Here is a 19,668-nt window from a genome sequence, read left to right on the forward strand (position 1 = left end):
GGGGGAGACCTGCCAGCACTGGATGCCCAGCCACGGCAAGCTCTGGAGGTGAGCCCGGGCCCTTGACCCCCGTCCGGTTGGCCAGGTACATGGGGCATGCTTAGTCCTGGCAGGTGTGGGGGACTGCCCTGTCCCTGCTGAGAGCCTGGCATGGGAGAGGTGGCACGTGCAGGTGCAGGCTGCTGGAGCCCCGAGCGTCACTGCTGGCAGCCTTCCTCTTGTTTGTGTCCCAAGAAGGCCGGGGTCACCCACCCGCACTGTGCAGGAGTCCTCCTGTGGCCCCACTTTCACTGTCTCCTTCTATTGAAGAATCGTGTTGATATACTTGAGTTCATAAACGACCCAGTGTGCGCAGGTGCCGCTCCAACCTGTGGTGTGGACAAGGAGACAATCGGAGGATTCTGTCCCTTTGTCCCAGTCTCAGGACCAACGTATGCGCTGGCTGCCACCCCAAGTTGTCAACTTTATTTTCTGTGCAGCCAAGGACTAGGGAGGGCATTTTCTGCGGTCATACTCTGGGCACAGAGGACCAGTGCCACCTGGTCCCAGCCCAGCAAAGGGCCCGAAGACACATTCGTGGGCCCTTGGAAGCTAGGCTTGGGGGAGGCTCATGTGCCTCAGTCTTTGGATTCCTTAGAACAGCTGTGGTCCCAGTTCTGTGACCTCCGAGAGAGGAGGGAGGTGGCGGAGGAAGTCTGTACCCCTCTGGCACTCACGGCTCCCCACTTCCCCGGTCTTTTTGAGGCTCGCACCCCACTGACTCCTGAGACCTCCAAAGTTCGGACAGAGCAATGCCGGAAAACTCCCTGCAGCAGCCTCGGCCCAGAGCAGGTGGGCCCTTTCGTGTGTGACTCGGGGGTGCAGGGATGAGCTGTCTCGAGGCTGGAGGGGCAAGGAGAGGTCGCGGAAAGGCTGCTGCCAGCCCTTGTGCTAGGGTCCCAGGCTGGCCTGGGACCACAGGGGCCTGGCAGAGGGGCAACAGCTCTGATCCTGCCTTCGATGCGTGTGAGTGTGCGTCCGCGGTTGTGTGCGCATGTGTGAGCGGGAGCGTGAACGTGTTAGTGTGTCGCGAGCGTGGGTGTCAGTGGGGGTCGAGCATGCGGGAAGGTGCGTGAACGCAGGAGCGTGTGCGTGCGGCTTAGGGCGAGAGCCTGGGCAGCGCGGCCTTCAAGGGAGGCTGGCGGGCCGCCTTGCGGTACATCCGCCCCGGCGCAGCGCCCCCCGCCCCGCGTCTCAAGCCCCAGGCAGGGCCCAGGAGTCCGGCCGCGGGCGAGCCGGCCTCCGGCTCCTGCGTCCCCGGCCCGCAGCCGCAGGTGCCGCGCCGCCCGCCGCGGGAGAGCGGAGCCCAGCGGCCTTCCCGGAGGAGGCGACTCGGGCCGGGCGGGCCCGCGCATTCCTGAGCCCTGAGTCAGCGCGGCCGCCCCCTCCGGCCGGGCCCGCCCCTGGCGCGCACGCCCCTCGCTCCATGGCATTCCCGGGCGGGCCGGACGGCCGGGCGGGGACTCGGCGCGGGCGCCCTCGGCCGGCGGCGGTGGCGGCGGCGGCAGCCCCTCCCCGAGGCCCCCAGGACCCCCGAGGCCCCCGGTGCCGGCGGCGGCGGCGGCGGTGAGTGAGCGCGCGGCGGGAGCGGGGAGCGGGGAGCGGGGCGCGGGCCGGGCGGGTTGCGGAGCTGCATCCGCCGCGCGCGGCGCCCGTGCGCAGCCCCCGCCGCCGGAGCCGCCGGGAGCGGCCGGAATGCGGCCGCGTCCGGGCTCCGGGCGGGTGTCAGCCCGAGGCGGCCGGACTTTCCCTCCTGGAGTTTCCCGAGCGGCCGGAGGAGGCGGCCCAGCCCCGCATTCCTCGCCCGGCACGCCGCAAAAATAGCCCGTGGCCGGATTAGCACGTCCCCACGGCCCGACCCGGCCGGACATCTAGGCTCCAGCCCCCGGCCGCCGGCTGGGGGTCCCGGGAGCGAGAGGGCCCGGAGGCCGGGATGTCCCCAGACTCCTCCGAGCTGCACCCTGCCCCCCTTGCATTTTCCTTCCCGGCCACCACCAGTGGGTGGTGTCTCCAAGTCGAAACTCCAGCTCAGAGGGTGGGACTTCTCAGACCATCCCGGTTCCAGCCGGCCTCCCTGGGGACGGGAGCAGTTTTAGCGGGCGCGGGGGCGGGGGCACGACCCCACTTTGGGCTCTCGGTCTCCCCCGTGTAAGCCCCGGCAGGAGCAGGGTGCTGCCCTCCCCTGTGCTCCGTGGCCCAGAGGAGCGGGCCGGGGCCCCTCCCGGGTGCCTTCATTGAAGCAGGCACTTCTTGGGGGCGGGGGTGCTGGCTGGACCCCCGGTGCCCAGGCCCCGCTTCCCGGGGGGCGGGGTGGGGGGCTGGCTGTCTGCCCTGCGGGGGCGGGGTGGGCTTGTCTATGGGGGGAATGCCGGGTAGGGGAGCCTGACCAGAGTTCCTTGTTCTCTGTGTGCACCTTGGGGTTGTGTCTGTGTGTCTGTCTGGGTGGGCGGGGCCCAGGCCGGTGCTGGGAAAAGCCCCCCCACCCCCCATCTGGGGACTTCCTGGCAGAGAAGATTCAAGGATGAAACTGGCTTTTCAGGTTTGGCCCAGCTGGATGCTGGGTCCTTCTCACTCTGGGGAGGCAGCCCCAGCCCCCTTAGCTCCCACCCCGAGGTTGGGAGAAAGCTGGGCAACCCAGCAGTTGGTGGGGACCCAAGGGACCCTGAGACTGAGCCCCCCACCAGCAGGGGTTATTCTGGGCAAGCCGGTCTTTTCCTTAGACAAGCAGGAGCTACTAGCAGAGGCTAGTAGTGGGGCACAGGGCCTGAGTGGCCCTGGTCTGAAGGTGTCAGGCCCCAGGCCCCTTCCCACACCCTGCAAGCGGCCTGCACCCACTGCACAGAGAGGGCACCAGAACGGGAGCGTGACCAGCATCCCCGTCCGGCGTTCATGGCCGGCCAGGCGAACTGCGTCCCTAGGGAGCTGGCATTCCAGGGGAGCCCTTGGTTCAGAGGGAATCACCCAGGTCTCCCCTGGCTTCCTGGGCCCACCCTCAGGGTCTGTGGACTCAAGTGGCTGCTCAGGGCACCTCTGGGAGCCCCTCCGCCCAGATGTGAGGCCCCTAGCTCCCCACCGTGGTGTCTGTGACAGGATCGGACCCTTAGCTTCTGCCTGTGTCTGGGTTGGGTGTGTTTGGGGGTGCCTTCCTCCTGCCTGAACTTAGATGCTCTGGGTGGAGTAGGGTGCAGTGGGGGCTCAGAGGGGCCTTAGCCCTCCACAGCCTGTTGTTCCCCTGGGGGCCCGGGGCCTCTCCCACCCAGCTCCTGGGCAGACATGGCCCGGGGCTTTGAACCCACCTGGAGGCTTAGTGACTGCAGGTGGTGTCTGGCCTCTGAGCCTCAGTTTCCTAATCTGTAAGGTGGGCACAGAGGACCTCTGCAGAGCCTGTGACAGGTCAGTGGCACCAGCCAGAGTGAGGCAGGTGACTGAAGCCATTCCTGCTCCGACAATAGACTTCGGGGACTTGGTGTCCCCTTCGAAGGCCCCGCAGGCCCTCTCCAGCAGCCAGCGTATCCTGGGAAGGGCTGCTGAGGCTGTGGGCACTCGGGAGCAAGTGTGGGGGGTTGCTCAGGGGCACTCCTGGGCCTCTGATTGGGGACCAGGCTGCTCATTTGCCCTGTGTCCGGTCCTGATGCAGCTTGAGGAGTGCTTGCACCTGACTCCCGAGGTCCAACTAGATCACCGATGGTCACACACACGGTCAAGTCCTCTGACCTCTCTGAGCCTTGGGGCTCCCGGATGCCAGGAGGTGTCTACCCTGCCAGACCCAGTGGGGTCACAGGCTTTAATTCTGGCCCCCCGGGCCGTATGTGTATCTTCTGAGGCTCTGGGCGGAGCTGCGACTTCACCAGCCTCCCAGGGCTGTCATCTTCAGGGCCTCTGTAGCGGGAGCCTCCTATTGCCCTGTGCGTGGCCCCCTGCCCGCTCACCTCGGGTGACAGCTGGTGATGGGCGGCCGAGGGATGCAGGGATCCACTGCGTCCTCCTGGAGACGGGCACAGGGCACCGAGCAGAGCCCAGTTCTGCCCTGCTCCCTTCCGAAGCTCATTTCTTCCACGGAAAAGTGGAGGGGTCGCAAGGGGGGCGAAGGAGGGCGTTGAGGGCCTGGCCAGTGTCATTTCCAACATAGTGCCATTTTCGGAGGAGCTCAGGAGGCACAGAGGAGCCAGCTGGAACATGGGGAGACCGGCTGCCGGACAGCTGGTGACCCCCCTCCTGAGGGAGATCTGGGGTTGGCATGAGGTCAGGGGTCAAACAGAAGACGGAGGCTCAGAAACCCGGGCTCCAGCTGGGGAGGCCGGAGGAGCTGGGCCCTCCTGGGCCCATGCTCAGGTCAGCTGGGTACATGCCTGGGCAGGTGTCCTGGGGCGCAGCCAGGTGCTCCCGCTGACTCCGGCCGTCGGGGCTCCCCTAGGCAGGGTAGGCCCCAGGCTTGCTGGGTCTGGTCCCGGGGCCAGGCCATGAACTTGGCCTCCAGCTGCCCTGATTGGCATGTGCACCGGGCCGGCGCAAGTACAGTAGCCGAGGGGCCAGCCTTCTCCAGGCCGCCGCCCTGGCCAGGCCTGGGTGGGCCAGGCCTCCTCCCGGCCTCTTCCTGCCTCTGGGCCACACCTTCCCCACTGGGCCTGTCTGCAGGGTGGCCTGCTCTTGGGCCTTCCTTGGGGGCTCCCCGTGGCCAGCAGGCATCCGCAGCCGCCCGTTCTGCATTTTCTTTCTTTTTAGGTCAAGTGTGAGTGACTGACAATAGCGTGTCATGTTTTTCGTCTTTTTAGGGCCACACCCGCGGCATAGGGAGGTTCCCAGGGGTCAAATGGGCGCTACAGCTGCCGGTCTATGCCACAGCCACAGCAACGCAGGATCCGAGCTGCGTCTGCAGCCTACACCACAGCTCATGGCAACACCGGATCCTTAACCCACTGAGCGAGGCAGGGGATTGAACCTGCATCCTCGTGGATGCTAGTCGGGTTCGTTTCTGCTGAGCTACAATGGCAGCAGCTCCCACGTCCAGCCTCTCTTTGATCCAGCTGCTGCTTCTTGGGCCCCTACTGTGTGCCAGGCACTGCTGTGCGGGCTCCTCTGCAGCCTTCCCCATGGCCCTGAGCTGCCCAGAGCTCCGTCCCACGGCCAGCTTTTGCTTGGTTAGCTGCTTCCTTTCCAGACGCCTGCTTGGGTGTCTTCCGCTGGGTCTGGGCCCCCGGTGGGCAGCCCTAGGTGCTGCCAGAGTGACTCACACGCTGAGATCCCAGGCGGTCACGCCCGTGGGCTGCAGCTCTCCCTGCACGAGGGCAGCAGAGCCGAGACGCTGTGGGGCTTTGCCCCGAGGGGCAGTCTAGGAACAAGAGCCCACTGTGCGCCTGGGGGAGGCCCAGACACTGCGCCACTGTCTCTTCTGGGAGGGCACCGTGCCCCTTCCTGCCCAGACTCTTTGTCTGGTCTGGGCCTGCCCCTCCCCCACATCCTCAGGGTCCACTGTGGAGCCACCCCACCCACTTGGGGCCCACATGGGGGTGGGTCAGGCCAGGAAGTCGCAGGGCTTCAGGAGCAGCCTCCAGCCTCTGCCCCAACCCAGGAGGAATTTGGGTCTAGGTGAGGGACACGGGGCCTCCGTGTACAGGCGGGGGACCAGGGCAGCCTTCGTGAGCCCAGCGACGCTGTGTCCCTGGGGCCCAGAGGTGGGCCCCCCCAACCCCGTGCGTGCTTACACCCCCCCCCCCACTCCTTGCTTGTGCTCTTCCTGCCGCATCCACTCCGAGTCATCCCATGTTGAGGGCTTGGACCCTGCTAGCTGGTGCTCTGCCGTGACCGGCGATCCCTGAGCAGTGGCTCTGGAGGCAGCCGTCCTGGGTGCCGTGGACCCGACGTGACACGATAGGATGTCACTCGGGGGAGGGGCGTGTGCTCCCGCGCTGCTTAGGGGTGGGGGGTCCAGGGCCCAGAGCACCTGTCAGGGCTGCGCAGTCTGACCGAGGCTGCGGGTCCTTGAACTGCCTGGGGGGCCAGGTGTGAGGGGAGCCCGAGGGGGGTGGGTGGGGGTCACGGGTGTGTGTGGTGCTGTGCTCCCCGGCGGCCTGCCCCCTGCACAGAGCCTGCCGATCTCCCGCAGTGATCCCTGGCCCACACTTGGCCCTGTCCCTCTCTGGCCTCGTTTTGGCTTCACCAGGAGCGGGTGAGGCTGTGAGGCAAGTGCTGGTCGGGTGGCCACGACAGACCGAGGGTGCCAGAGCCTCCCCCATCTGAAATGATAAGGGGGCCCCCTCCCCCTCAGCCCCGTGGGGCAAAACACCGGCTTAGGGGTCAGACCACCTGCTTGTGCACCAGGCGGGCCCGTCCGGCACACCCAGGGTGATGGATGTCCCAGCCCTGAAGGCCCTGCGCGTGCCTGTGTGAGCCCCATCCGACTTGGCGTGACCAGCGCTGAGACCCCTCGTGCTCCTTGCCACGGTCTCCTTGGTCTCAGGGGAGGGCTGCCCTCCCAGGATGCTGACCTGTGGCCTGTAGCTGTGGCTGGGCCACATCAGGGGCCACGCAGGCAAGTCCTGGCTGGGTTCTGTGAGTCAGCCCAGAGAAACCCGGTGCCCAATCAGGGTATCCTCATGTCGGACCCTATCCCTGCCCCTTCCAGGGACTCCCCTCACCCCGCACGTACCTGACCGAACTTTGGGGGATCAGGGCAGGGGCCCAGAAGGGGTTCCAGGCACTTGGGAGCAAATGCTGCCCTTTCCCTGAGATCTGAGCAGGTGCGGGTACGGGGAGGGGCTGGGCCCTGGGTGCAGAATCGGCTCCCAGAAGTGGCTGACCGCAGGATGGGCTTGGCGTCCCCGAGGGCCTTCCTCCTCCCCGCCTGTTCGTGGTCAGCCCAGCAGCAAGAGCCATTGTGCACAGTAGTCCTGGCATTGTCCCTGCCTGCTATGGGGTTGGCAGGTGTGGTGAGGGGTGTCCCTGAGGGGTGACAGGAGTGAGTAGTGTCCTGGGCCTTCCCCTGTGATATGGGGAGGTTGGAGCCAGGAGCAGCAGGGGGCTGTCTGGCTTTTGTGTAGGGCCGAGGAGCAACGCCCGTGCTCTGTGCCTGCTGTGTAGACGGGCTGGCAACATCCCTGGATGTTCCCGGGTCCATAGGGAGCTGGGAGTTGCTGAGTGGGGTCCTGGCCCTTCACTGGTTATGCCACTCTGAGTGTGTGCCTCTCCTTCTGGGCCTTGGTTTCCCGGTTTGTAAAGTGTTTTCTCTGGGAGTTCCTGACGTGGCATAGCGGTAAAGAAGCTGGTAGCATCCATGAGGACGCGGGTTTGATCCCTGGCCTCACTCAGTGCGTTAAGGACCTGGCATTGCCATGAGCTGTGGTGTAGGTCACAGTTGCCCCTCAGATCTGACATAGGCCGGCAGTTGTAGTTCTGATTGGACCCCTAGCCTGGGAACCTCCATATGCCGTGGGTACAGCCCTAAAAACCAATAAATAAGTATATAAAGTGTTTTTTCTGTTTCCTCCAGGCAGTTGACAGGGAGGCTCAGAAGTAGAAGCTGTTTCTAGGGATCTTGTGGATGGTTGCAGGCACTGCAGGGAGTCTGCCAGGGTCCGAAGCTCTTTGAGGCTGAGGAGTTTTGGAGACTCCACCCTCCCAGTGTGGCCTTGCCACTCTGCTGCTGCCCTTGTTCCTTGTCCTCAGAGACCTTCTCGATCTTGGGTATCCTGTTTCCAGATGCCCAGCGAGCCCTCTCCAGTGCCGGGAAGCAGATCTACCCTGAAAGTGCCTATTTTGTAAAGGGGGTTAGAAGCACCTGTAGCCATGCTTCCATGGCCTTGGCTTCACGGTCCCATGGCCAGGCGGGGGTGGCCCACCTCAGGCCCCAGCCTCTCCTCTCTGGGTCCTGTTTCCTTCCTCTGTGTGGAGAAGATGTGGGGTAGGGGTCTCAGGTGCTTAGGTGGTGCTGAGCAAGGCACCGGCCAGCGCTGAGTGGCCTTGCGCCTGCTCCTGGGCGTGTGGCGCCCCCTGGTGGTCACAGCAGCATTTTCCGCCTCGTGCTTTTCCCCAGGCCCTGAGAAGCCAGGGGGCCCCTCTTCTGCAAGTGGCAGGTCCCGCACAGCTCCTAGTGGGCCTCGGGGGCTTCTGTTTCTGGAGCAGCTGGCATGGTGGTTAAGAGGGTGGGCTTGGGGTCAAAGAGGCTTGAGGCTTCCCCAGTGCGCAGACGGGGCTGGCCCCTCAGCTTGCCTGCCCTCTCCCCTCTGCGAAGGCTGTTCCCTCTGTGAGGGCCACCCCACCCGCCAACCTCATCGCTAGGTCACCTTGAGAGCCTTTGCTCAGTTGTCAGCTCACAGGGAGGCGTTGCCGCCTCTGGCAGCTGTAATGTTGCCTTGTGTCAGCCCAGGGTGTCCACTCCGAGGCCTGTTCCTGGCCTGGACTCCTTGCTCCAGGAGTTGCAGGGGTTTTGTCTTTGTTTTTTTTTCCCTTTTAGGGCCACACCCGCGGCATATGGAAGTTCCCAGGCTAGGGGTGGAATCAGAGCTACACCTGCCAGCCACAGCCACGGCAACGGGGGATCCGAGCTGCGTCTGCGACCTACCCCACAGCTCATGGCAACGCAAGATTGCTGACCCACTGAGCAAGGCCAGGGATCGAGCCCACCTCCTCCTGGATGCTAGTCGAATTCGTTTCCACTGCGCCACGAAGGGAACTCCGGATTTTGCCTGTCCTTGTTTCTCCGCCGATGTGGCCCAGGCACCTAGGAGTGGCTCATAGGAGGTCCCCAACTGTTCATCGCGTGCACTTGTATCGTCTGGGAACCTCGTGTGTGCCTGGCAGCGTCTTTTAGGACGATGCTGAGCACACACTGCGACGTTGGCACCGGGGCCGTGCCCACCCCATTGGGTATCACCGCCTCTCCCTCCTCCACTGTCTGGGCCCCATGACCCTTCAGAGATCCCTTGGTGCTGGTAGTGAGTGAGACACCGTGCCCCCTAGGCCCGCCTTGCTTGCCGGGAGCCATGAGTGAGGCCCGCAGGGACAGCACCAGCAGCCTGCAGCGCAAGAAGCCCCCGTGGCTAAAGCTGGACATTCCGGCTGTGGGGTCCCTGGCGGCGGCGGCGGAGACGGGGGCGGCAGAGGAACCCACCTTCCCGCAGGGAGGCCCTGGCCAGCAGGGGCTGTGGGTCCAGCCCGCTCCGGCCCCTCCCCGGGACCCCGTGGCCCAGCCCCTGCGACGCCAGGCCTTCCTGCGCAGCGTGAGTATGCCCGCCGAGCCGGCCCGCGTGCCCTCGCCCCACCACGAGCTGCGGCGGCCGGGGCTGCAGCGCCAGATGTCCATCACCCAGACCATCCGCAGGTACTTGGCTGCGCCGGTGGCTCCGTGGGCTGGGGGCTGGGACGGGCGGGACAGAGGCAGGCACGGGGTCTCCCCTTCGGGCTGGGGCCGGGGGCCGGACAGGGGCCCCTCTCTTCTCGGCTTTCGCCCGTGTCACCTGTTCCCCGTGTCGCCCTGTCCTCCTGCCTGTCACCTACCGCCGTTCTCTGCTCCCCTCCAGCACTTGCCCTCTCCTCTCTGTCTCCCCCATCCCGACGCTCTGGCCCTGAACAGCCGGCAGGTGCGCTTCGGGCGTGTCCACACTCTACCCCTCTTGGGTCCCCCTGCTGCCCGCAGGGCCCTCATGCAGCGCCTGTCTCTCTCTCGGTCCCTGCTCAGGTACCTTGGGCAGGGCATGAGTGTGTTGGCGTCAGCTGGCGTGTGCATGGCTTGTGACCTCTCGGGAGCTGCCAGCATGGTTGGTTCCCTGGGGGCTCGTGCTGGACCTGTTCTGCTTTGCATGTCCAAGGGCTGTGGGCAGCCGACTTGGGTTTGATGTTCCCTGATGTCCATGGTCAAGCTGCTGCCCGGGCCAGGTTTCCTGGGCTCTGATGGTGGACTCAGCATCTCCCCACAGCCGCCCCTCTCAGGCATGGGCTGAGGGCCTGTGCACAGTACTCACCTATTTCACCAAGGCCTGTGGTGCTCTTGGCAGTTTGGCATTGGCTCGTTGTTGACGGGGTGGCCAGGGCTGGAACCTGCCTGTCCTCTTCCTCAGACCCAGCCCGCCTGGACCCCAGACCCTGCAGAGACTGGAGGCCGGGGGTGGGTGTGCTGCCCAACTGGAGCACCTCTGAGGCCCCTGCCAGGGAGAGGGGACAGCTGGCTTCCCTTTGCTGAGTCCCTCCCCTGGCAGGGGCACCGCTGACTGGTTTGGAGTGAGCAAGGACAGTGACAGCACCCAGAAGTGGCAGCGCAAGAGCATCCGTCACTGCAGCCAGCGCTATGGGAAGCTGAAGCCCCAGGTCATCCGGGAGCTGGACCTGCCCAGCCAGGACAATGTGTCGCTGACCAGCACTGAGACGCCCCCTCCTCTGTATGTGGGGCCGTGCCAGCTGGGCATGCAGAAGGTATGCCCGCCTGCAGCCGCCTCCCACCCGCCCTCGCTCTGCTCCCCTGGGCTGGGGCTGCTCGCTCCGCCAGCCTAAGAGAAGAGGTGCTTGCAGCCCGTGGTCTGGGAGGGCGGTCAGGTGGTCCCACAGAAGCACCTGAGACACCGTCCGGGAAGGGGGCTTAGGGGGCGAGCCCAGGGTCCCGGGACTGAACTCCAGGCCAGCCACTGCGTGGGGGACCGCCCCAGGATGACTAGCAGCATCCAGAAAATAGAGGCTGAGAGAGGGGCCCCTCTGGGCGCCGTGGTTCCCCCTGGGGCATGGGAGGAGCAGCAGCTGTGCTCTCCACTGCGGGGTTTGGCGTGGGGAAGGGGCGCCCTTGGCGACGACCCAGCCCCTGACTCCTGCGTCTCCCCGCTTCTCCAGATCATAGACCCCCTGGCCCGGGGCCGGGCCTTCCGCGTGGCGGATGACGCCGCCGATGGCCTGAGTGCCCCGCACACTCCCGTCACTCCCGGCGCTGCCTCCCTCTGCTCCTTCTCCAGCTCCCGCTCGGGTTTCAGCCGGCTCCCTCGGCGGCGCAAGCGTGAGTCAGTGGCTAAGATGAGCTTCCGGGCGGCTGCTGCGCTGGTGAAGGTGGGTGCAGGGGCTGGGGTGGGGGTGGCGGCTGAGCCGGCTCCACACTGGGTGCTCACCTCCTCGCTGGCAGGGCCGCTCCGTTAGGGATGGCACGTTGCGCCGGGTGCAGCACCGAAGCTTCACCCCTGCCAGCTTCCTGGAAGAGGACACGGCTGACTTTCCTGACGAGCTGGACACGTCCTTCTTTGCCCGGGTAAGAGCCTGTGGGCATTGCCGGCGACCCCTCTGCCCACGCGGCCCTCGCTGACTGCGCGTGTTTGCTCAGGAAGGTGTCCTCCACGAGGAGCTGTCCACGTACCCAGACGAGGTGTTCGAGTCCCCGTCAGAGGCGGCGCTCAAGGACTGGGAGAGGGCCCCGGAGCAGGCAGACCTCACGGGCGGGGCCCTGGACCGCAGCGAGCTGGAGCGCAGCCACCTGATGCTGTGAGTGCCTGCTGGACCCGTGAGGGACTGGCGCCGGAGGCCCTGCGGCTGTCCCGAGCAGCTGGCCCCAAAGGCAGGAGCCCCCAGGGGCCCCCCGGGAAAGGGTCGTCCAGGAGCCCAGCTTGGCAGCTGTGTTCGGGGGACCCAGGGCTGGGCACCATGCAAGTCTCGGCTGCCCCTCCGTGGAACGGGATCTCGGTCCCAGAGCCCACCGGCTGGAGAGAATCCAGCTGGGAGGACGTGACCAGTTAGGACTTGCAGATGTGCCAGGAACCCTCCCCGCCACCCCAGGAGCGCCCGGGACCTCTGTTTTGCTGCTAAGGAGGGGCTGCCATCAGCCTGTCCCTTCACTGCAGATGGGAGCAGGAACGAGGAGGGGTCGTCCTTGTCCCGCGGGGATGGATCGCAGCAGGTTGAGGGGCTGGGGCCCGAAGTCACAGCGCCCCTTCCCCTAGGCCCTTGGAACGTGGCTGGCGCAAGCAGAAGGAGGGCGGCGCAGGGGCCGGGCAGCCCAAGGTGCGGCTGCGGCAGGAGGTGGTGAGCGCGGCCGGGCAGCGGCGGGGCCAGCGCATCGCGATGCCCGTGCGCAAGTTCTTCGCCAGGGAGAAGCGGCCCTACGGTCTGGGCATGGTGGGCCGGCTCACCAACCGCACTTACCGCAAGCGAATCGACAGTTACGTCAAACGCCAGATTGAGGACATGGACGACCACAGGTGATGCGGGGAGGGGGTCAGGGAGGGGATGCGGCTTCGGGCAGGCCGGGGCTGGGGACCCAGCGCTGCTGACATTTGCCCCGCAGGCCCTTCTTCACCTACTGGCTCACCTTCGTGCACTCGCTCGTCACCATTCTAGCCGTCTGCATCTATGGCGTGGCGCCCGTAGGCTTCTCACAGCACGAGACCGTGGACTCGGTGAGCCACGCGCCCTCCGGCCCGGGCCTGCCCAGCCTGGGCTCTGGGTCCCCTCCCACCCCCTCCGGGAGGAGAGGGCCGGGCTGAGCCCCGCCTGGTCTTTCGCCCCAACCTCCCAGGTGCTGCGGAACCGCGGGGTCTATGAGAACGTCAAGTACGTGCAGCAGGAGAACTTCTGGATCGGGCCCAGCTCGGTGAGGGCGGGGCCCGGCTCGGTGGGGGCGGGGCCCGGCGGGCCGGGGCGGGGGCGGGGCCGGGCCCCTGGGCTGGCAGGGGGCCCTCAACGCAGCTGCACCTCCGCTCCCCCGCAGGAGGCTCTCATTCACCTGGGTGCCAAGTTCTCACCCTGCATGCGCCAGGACCCGCAGGTGCATAGTTTCATCCACGCTGCGCGCGAGCGCGAGAAGCATTCGGCCTGCTGCGTGCGCAACGACCGGTCTGGCTGCGTGCAGACCTCAGAGGAAGAGTGCTCGGTGTGTGCCCGCCCGCAGCTCGGCTCGCGCCCTCGTCTGCACCTCGCGTTTTCAGTTACCGTGGGACTTGAGATAGAGCCGGTTGAGCCCCAGTTCCCAGCACGTCCCATCCGTTTGTCTGCGCGGCTCTTAGCATCACATTTGCTGCACCTCCTCCTGCTGGCTCCACACTGTCTGTAACTTGAGTGTGCTCTTCCCGCACGTGTCTTAAGGTTCTATTAGTGGTATTGCCTAATTTCTCCCCCTAAACAGAAACATCCTCATCCAGTTTTTTTACCATCTTATGGGGAGGTGCTATAGCTCATACCAGTTCCCTGGGCTTGGATACAGGCTGTTTTAGGCTCACAGGAAAGACGCGCTTGGAGTCGTCATGACAATCTCCCAACATGTTTCCAGAGTGTAAATTCACGGGGGTGGGGTTGCAGAGTCAGAGGGAGGAACCTCCTGGAGACTGTACTGGGAGAGGGGTGGGCTCTGGCCGGGAGCTGACCCTTTGTCCTCCCACAGTCCACGCTGGCAGTGTGGGTGAAGTGGCCCCTCCATCCCAGCGCCCCAGACTTTGCCGGCCACAAGAGGCAGTTCGGCTCTGTCTGCCACCAGGACCCCAGGTCAGTCCTGTTGGCCTCTCCCTTACCTCCCTTGGTCCACGTCTCCCTCGGGAGTTGGGGTTGGGGGCAGGGGTCTAGCTGCTCCCCTTGTCCAGTCGGGCGGGAAGTGCCAGGCCAAGGGCACAAAGCAAGGCCTGACCTCATGCTGGGCTCCTGCAGGGTATGCGATGAACCTTCCTCTGAGGACCCCCACGAGTGGCCAGATGACATCACCAAGTGGCCGGTGAGCTGGGGTGGAGGGTTTGGGAGTCGCCCTAGGGTGGGCAGAGGAATCCACCCCTCACCCGTCAGTGAGGCCGGAGTGGTCCCCACTGTGGGACCGCCTGGGTTTCCAGGTGCTATGTCCTGGCCTTTAGCCAGCCTGTCCCTCCACCAACACCTGCCTCTGAGCAGGTCGTCAGAGCAGAACCAGGTGGGGACATGGGAGGTCAAATGACCTTATTCCAGCGGGACACAGGGTCCAGCTCAGGGACCTGCCTTAGGTCAAGGGAGGTCTGTGTCCCACCCCACACCCTGTCCATCTTTGCCCCAACCTTGGGTGGGGCCCAAGGTCAGGGGAGACCCTGACCCAGCTCGTCCCCGTCTCTGCTCCAGATTTGCACCAAAAGCAGTGCTGGGAATCACACCAACCACCCCCACATGGACTGCGTCATCACGGGCCGGCCCTGCTGCATTGGCACCAAGGGCAGGTAGGGGCAGCTGTGTGCACCTGCAGCTGGTCCCAGGCCACGCCCTCCTCCCCGTCAAGTCCCAGGATCCCACAGGGCGTGGGGCGAGGGGAGGGCCCACAGAGATGGCCTGGACGCTCCCCCCCTCCCCCGCTGCCTTTCCAGGTGTGAGATCACGTCCCGGGAGTACTGTGACTTCATGAGGGGCTACTTCCACGAGGAGGCCACGCTCTGCTCGCAGGTAGGCCTCGGGGTGAGGGCCCTCTGCGCTCCGCCAGCCACGGCGGACGCTGACGGGCCCCTCTGCACAGGTACACTGCATGGACGACGTGTGTGGGCTCCTGCCCTTCCTCAACCCCGAGGTGCCCGACCAGTTCTACCGCCTCTGGCTGTCCCTCTTCTTGCACGCTGGGCAAGTGACACCCTGTGGGCTGGACAGGCCTGGGTGGTGGGGGTGGTTCCCGGAAGCCCAGGAGTAGCAAGTCAGCCTTCCCCACTGAGCACCGCCCCCCCCCCCACAGGATCCTGCACTGCCTGGTGTCCGTCTGCTTCCAGATGACTGTCCTGCGGGACCTGGAGAAGCTGGCAGGCTGGCACCGCATAGCCATTATCTACCTGCTGAGTGGTGTCACTGGTAACCTGGCCAGTGCCATTTTCCTGCCATACCGGGCGGAGGTAAGACCGCCCAGGGGTGGGGTGCCTCCCGTGCACCTGCTCCAGAGCTCAGGTCCCTCCGGCGCTCAGCCAAGGAGCCGCTCCTTTTGGCTCCTCTGTCCCGACATGCCCTGGGCCGTGGGAGGTGGGGCAGGGAGGCCAGGCTCTGGGTCCCGGGCTGGAGGGGTGCTGCCCGGGCCCCGGCAGCTCATGGCCACCTTGCGCCCCCAGGTGGGCCCAGCTGGCTCGCAGTTCGGCATCCTGGCCTGCCTCTTTGTGGAGCTCTTCCAGAGCTGGCAGATCCTGGCCCGGCCCTGGCGCGCCTTCTTCAAGCTGCTGGCCGTGGTGCTCTTCCTCTTCGCCTTCGGGCTGCTGCCCTGGATCGACAACTTCGCCCACATCTCGGGCTTCGTCAGCGGCCTCTTCCTTTCCTTCGCCTTCCTGCCCTACATCAGCTTCGGCAAGTTCGACCTGTACCGCAAGCGCTGCCAGATCATCGTCTTCCAGGTGGTCTTCCTGGGCCTCCTGGCCGGCCTGGTGGTCCTCTTCTACGTCCACCCTGTCCGCTGCGAGTGGTGCGAGTTCCTCACCTGCATCCCCTTCACTGACAAGTTCTGTGAGAAGTACGAGCTGGATGCGCAGCTGCACTGAGCCGCCAGACCCTCGGGCTTCGTGCCCTGCTGCCGAAGCCCTGGTGCTTCCGGGCACTCCCTGCCCTGGTTCCCACGTTCCCCTCTAACTAGTCTCTCGACGACCACCTCGCGTGGCCAATAAACGGACCGGGAGCGTTTTAGCTGCCACTAACGGGACCAGGGCTGCCTCTGCCTTTCTGGGTTCTGGCTGGGCCCCAGGCCTCCCCCTCACGAGTCCCCAGAACCATTCCCAGTGAGGTCCTCGGCCGGGTGGGCACACTCTGTCCCCCTGCTGCAGAAGGGACGGGAGGCACCAGGGGGACCAGGACCGAGCGTGTGCGATGCTAGCTCCCCAGGTGCACCGAGACCCCCCACCCCCCACCCCCAGGAGCTTCTCCAGGAGCCGGTGCGGGCACAGAGAGGCACCGGTGAAGGTGACGGCCCATGGCGGGGCCCAGAAGAGGCAGCCAGCCTCCTTGCTGTCGGGAGCACGGAGACAGGCTTGTGTGGCTTAGGGAGCAGAGTGGCCAAGGGCTCAGGTGCAGCATCCAGGCTGTGGAGACTCACCTGCACATTCCCCCCCACCCCTGCCCCGCAACCATGGCTCGACTTTGCAAACGAAGAAGTAAATAGGTTTATTCGGTACACAGGGCCAAGCCCACAGCCCCGTGGGATCGGCCACGCCGTCGGGGTTCACCTTGACCGTCCAGCCAGCTCCAGCTGGCGTAAGGCGATCTCCATACTCCTCTGGGAAAAGGGCACAGTGAGTGGCCCATGGTGTCCTGCTGGGGACGAGCCTGGCCGCCAGCACAGCAGGCGTCCCTGTCTGGAGACTCACTTCTGTCGCAGCTTTTTGATGAAAGATACCTCATCCCGGTTCCGGATGCCGTAACTGAGAGAGAAGGAAAGTCGCTGTGGAGACCCCGCACCCGGGACCTGTGAGGGCAGCAGAGACCAGGTGGCAAGAGCGTGGCGTCATCAAGGTGGGGAGGGGGCGGCGGCTGTCCTCCTGCCGCCTCGCACTCTGAATTGTCTCCTGGCTCTGCTGCCCGGAACTGCCACTAGCAGGGGCCTGGCACTGCTGCTCTGCCTCCGCCCACCTGGCAGGGGGCCTCAGTCCAACCAAGGACCCCCCCCACCCCCCACACCCCCCAGGAACTGATTTAGGGTCCACCTTCCTTTTTTTTTCTTTTTTGTCTTTTGGCCTTTTTCTAGGGCTGCTTCCCGCGGCACATGGAGGTTCCCAGGCTAGGGGTCCAGTCGGAGCCGCAGCCACCGGCCTATGCCAGAGCCACAGCAAGGCGGGATCTGAGCTGCATCTGCGACCTACAGCACGGCTCAGGGCAACGCTGGGTCCTTAACCCACTGAGCGAGGCCAGGGATCGAACCCGCAACCTCACGGTTCCTAGTTGGATTTGTTAACCACTGAGCCACGACGGGAACTCCAAGGATCCACCTTCCTTTTAAGAGCCCCTGGGGGGACGCGAGCCCGAGGGCAGAGCACAGGGAACGAGAGGGCAACAGTGCCTGAAGCTCAGGATACGGCCTAGACTCACTCTCGGAGCTTCTTCTGGTCCTCTGTGAGCTTCTCTCCCGCGGCCATCAGGTGGTACGTCCTCCACACATAGGACCTGCAAGATGGGGACTCGTGACCTGGGAGCAGAGTGAGGAGGGCCCGCGGCAGCCAGGCTCCTCTTGTGGAATCTTGCCCTGGACCATGCGTGCCCCAGGCCTGAGGCGGGAATGGGGAGGCACTGCTCTGAGGGATGCGTGGGGGGCTGGGAGCAGGCCCCTTGCTAAGGAAACAGCGGCCGTGCTGAGATGACACGGCTGATCCCGAAGGAGACAGCACTGAGGCAAGGGGCGGACACTGCACCATCTGAGACAAGGGACACCACCTCCGCACTCACGGAAAGGGCCCTGAGGGAGCCCCACGTGAAGACACGTGGCTGCCCGGTTCCAGGCCCGTGTGAACCTGGGGCAGGGAGTCAGTGCTCCGGCCCGCACTCTGCAGCGGAGCCCGGGTGATGGATGAGCCCACGTCCCGCGGGTGCTCAGTGGGCCCCACACCTTCTCCCAGGAAGGGCTGCAAGGAGCCGCGGCTCCGCTCACCAGCTGATGTGCTGAACGCCTCCTTCTCGCTCCTGCCTGAGCTGCACGTATCTCTGGATGGCTTTCTTCAGGTCCAGGACTGTGGCGTTCTGGACGACAACCACAGCTGCAAGCAGGAAGACCCGCGGTGGGGATCCGCAGCCACCGCCCCCGGTGGCAAGAGGGCCATGAGCTCTGCTGAGCCCTGTTTCCTCCTGAGGCTCAAGTCTGGCCAGGGAGCCCTCGCGTTCTCCCAAGGCCCCGGGCCAGGCCCCGACTTTGCCGCTGACCGGCCCTGCTAAGGCCCTCCCCCGAGTTCCGCCCCACAGCCTGAGGTGGAAGGAGGCGGCACCTACGCATGACTTCTCCATCGGTCTTGCACACTCGGACTGTCATCGCTTGGCCGTATTCGAGGGCTATTTGGGAATTGACTTCTTCCAAAGTAACCTAGAAGAGACCCAGGCTGGGGGCGGGAGCTCGCTTCACCGCCCCAAACAAAAGGGAAGAAGAACCAGCCCATCGTTCAAACAAAGCAGTACCGTATTTGGGGAATGTTCTTGCCTACGTATTAGGGGGGTCCCAGTGTTTCAACACCTCCATCTCAAGTCCTGCTCACCTTTGCCAAAGAGGCGGAGACCCGGGAGAGGAGAGCAGAGAAACAGGCTCCTTCAGGAGCAGCCCTTGCTCCTCCGGCCCAGCAGCTGGATGGGAGGGCCAGCCCTGGGCCTGAGTGCCCAGCCTGGGAGGGCCCCCCTGCCCCCCAAAAAAACCTCAGGCCCTGGGGCCCCAGGCAAGGGTGGGGCAGGGGTGCAACATTTACCCGGGCAACAGAAGACGAAGTTGAATACCACTATCAAGAAAACAGAAACTAATTTAACATTTTCATGATGGGCAAAATACAAAGATTTAAAAACAGGAGTGTGCCAGGTCATACTGAAGCCTGAGGAGAATGGAGAAATCTTTATTATTTTTCATTTTTTTGGTTTTTTAGGGCTGCATTGGCAGCATATGAAGGTTGCAAGGCTAGGGGTCTAATCGGAGCTGTAGCCACTAGCCTACACCACAGCTCAGAGCAACGCCAGATCCTTCACCCACTGAGCAAGGCCAGGGAGGGGTCGAACCTGCAACCTCATGGTTCTTAGTCGGATTCGTTAACCACTGCGCCACGATGGGAACTCCAGAAATCTTTAATACTGGTCTTTTTATCTGACATGATATCATTTTGTTTACTCTAGGTCTTTATACACCAATGTTGAGTTTTAAAAACACTGTACTGGAGTTTCCATCCCTGGCCCCACTCAGTGGGTCAAGGATCCTGCGTTGCCCATGAGCTCATGAGCTGTGTTGAGGGTTGCAGATGCCGCTCTGGATCCTGAGTTGCTGTGGCTGTGGTGTAGGCCAGCGGCTTCCAGCTCTAGCCTGGGAATTTCCATATGCCCCAGGTGCGGCGCTAAAAAGACAAAAACAAAAAGCTGAAACAACAAAAAACCTCCTAAACCAACCAAAACACTGTACTGAAATGTCATGTGTCCTGACTAGCGGGTTTTTGGCGCTCCTTTTTTATTTTTATTTTTGGCCATGCCCGCGGCATGCGAGAGTTCCTCCGCCAGGAGTCGAACGCACGCCCAACAGCACCCGAGCCACAGCAGTGACAATGGCGAGCTCTTAACCGCTAGACTACCAGGGTACCCTTCCTAAATGCCGCGCCGGAGACCAGTGCCTCGCTCGCCTCCCAGGCCCAGTCAGAGCCTAGACCCTCGTTTACGCCCTGAGACCGCTTCTGGAGGTCTCCGGGCCGCTGCCATCATCGGCACCCCAGGATCGGTCCTCTCCCTGAATCTGGGCCCCGGAGGGGGGCGGGGGGGGGAAGAGGCCCCGGCCCGCGCGCACCTGGATCGGAAGGTCGCAGAGCAGCGGGTCCTGCACCACCATGGCCAGACCCTCCTGGAAAACGTCCACCGCCTCGGAGTGCGGCAGTGCCTCTTCCTCATCCTCCTCGTCCTCCTGCGGCTCTGGCCGCCCCGAGGCCCCCGCCTCCTCCAGGGCGCCTCGCAGCCCGCAGGTTCCGCCCCCACACCGCCTCTTGCGACCCAGGCCCGGAATTCCCGCGGGGAAAGCCACCCACGGCCCGGCCTTTGGTCGAG

The 19,668-nt window shown here is 64.7% G+C and overlaps 2 protein-coding genes across 9 annotated transcripts; one reads left to right on the forward strand and one right to left on the reverse strand.

The window, feature by feature from the left end:
* The first annotated feature begins 740 nt into the window (after positions 1-740).
* Positions 741-15,610, forward strand: RHBDF1 (rhomboid 5 homolog 1). Of its 7 annotated transcripts, XM_047781161.1 has the most exons (19): positions 1,571-1,605; positions 5,286-5,288; positions 8,995-9,355; positions 9,608-9,712; positions 10,230-10,443; positions 10,852-11,061; positions 11,135-11,257; positions 11,330-11,487; positions 11,943-12,200; positions 12,287-12,398; positions 12,518-12,592; positions 12,710-12,871; positions 13,379-13,479; positions 13,639-13,702; positions 14,074-14,168; positions 14,313-14,388; positions 14,459-14,559; positions 14,669-14,822; positions 15,033-15,610. In XM_047781161.1, the coding sequence occupies exons 3-19, from the start codon at positions 9,018-9,020 to the stop codon at positions 15,450-15,452; spliced, it is 2,766 nt and encodes a 921-aa protein (XP_047637117.1). In that variant the 5' UTR covers positions 1,571-1,605; positions 5,286-5,288; positions 8,995-9,017; the 3' UTR covers positions 15,453-15,610. The 7 variants fall into 7 exon arrangements, with proteins under 7 accessions (XP_047637116.1, XP_047637119.1, XP_047637118.1 ...); XM_047781160.1 differs by lacking the exons at positions 1,571-1,605; positions 5,286-5,288 and adding an exon at positions 741-831; XM_047781162.1 differs by lacking the exon at positions 5,286-5,288 and having other exon boundaries at positions 1,561-1,605.
* Positions 15,611-16,043: 433 nt separating this feature from the next.
* Positions 16,044-19,665, reverse strand: SNRNP25 (small nuclear ribonucleoprotein U11/U12 subunit 25). Of its 2 annotated transcripts, none has more exons than XM_047781168.1 (5): positions 19,415-19,665; positions 17,881-17,971; positions 17,546-17,651; positions 16,990-17,064; positions 16,044-16,369 (listed from the first exon to the last, which is right to left on the reverse strand). In XM_047781168.1, exons 1-5 carry the CDS (start codon positions 19,454-19,456, stop codon positions 16,069-16,071), a joined length of 615 nt encoding a protein of 204 aa, XP_047637124.1. In that variant the 5' UTR covers positions 19,457-19,665; the 3' UTR covers positions 16,044-16,068. The 2 variants fall into 2 exon arrangements, with proteins under 2 accessions (XP_047637124.1, XP_047637125.1); XM_047781169.1 differs by having other exon boundaries at positions 16,044-16,325; positions 19,415-19,654.
* Between the last annotated feature and the right edge of the window lie 3 nt (positions 19,666-19,668).

Source organism: Phacochoerus africanus, chromosome 5, assembly GCF_016906955.1.
Source record: "Phacochoerus africanus isolate WHEZ1 chromosome 5, ROS_Pafr_v1, whole genome shotgun sequence".
Taxonomy (NCBI): Eukaryota; Metazoa; Chordata; class Mammalia; order Artiodactyla; family Suidae; genus Phacochoerus; species Phacochoerus africanus.

Excerpts from the sequence above, each read along its gene's own strand:
- RHBDF1 (XM_047781160.1), top strand. The coding sequence starts at position 792 with ATGCCGGAAAACTCCCTGCAGCAGCCTCGGCCCAGAGCAG. Across the intron at positions 12,593-12,709 it reads TCTGGATCGGGCCCAGCTCG|GAGGCTCTCATTCACCTGGG; the intron begins GTGAGGGCGGGG and ends GCTCCCCCGCAG. Across the intron at positions 13,703-14,073 it reads ATGACATCACCAAGTGGCCG|ATTTGCACCAAAAGCAGTGC; the intron begins GTGAGCTGGGGT and ends TCTCTGCTCCAG.
- SNRNP25 (XM_047781168.1), bottom strand. The coding sequence starts at position 19,456 with ATGGTGGTGCAGGACCCGCTGCTCTGCGACCTTCCGATCCAG. Across the intron at positions 17,065-17,545 it reads GGCGTTCAGCACATCAGCTG|GTCCTATGTGTGGAGGACGT; the intron begins GTGAGCGGAGCC and ends CCCATCTTGCAG. Across the intron at positions 16,370-16,989 it reads GACCAGAAGAAGCTCCGAGA|GTCCCGGGTGCGGGGTCTCC; the intron begins GTGAGTCTAGGC and ends CTGCCCTCACAG.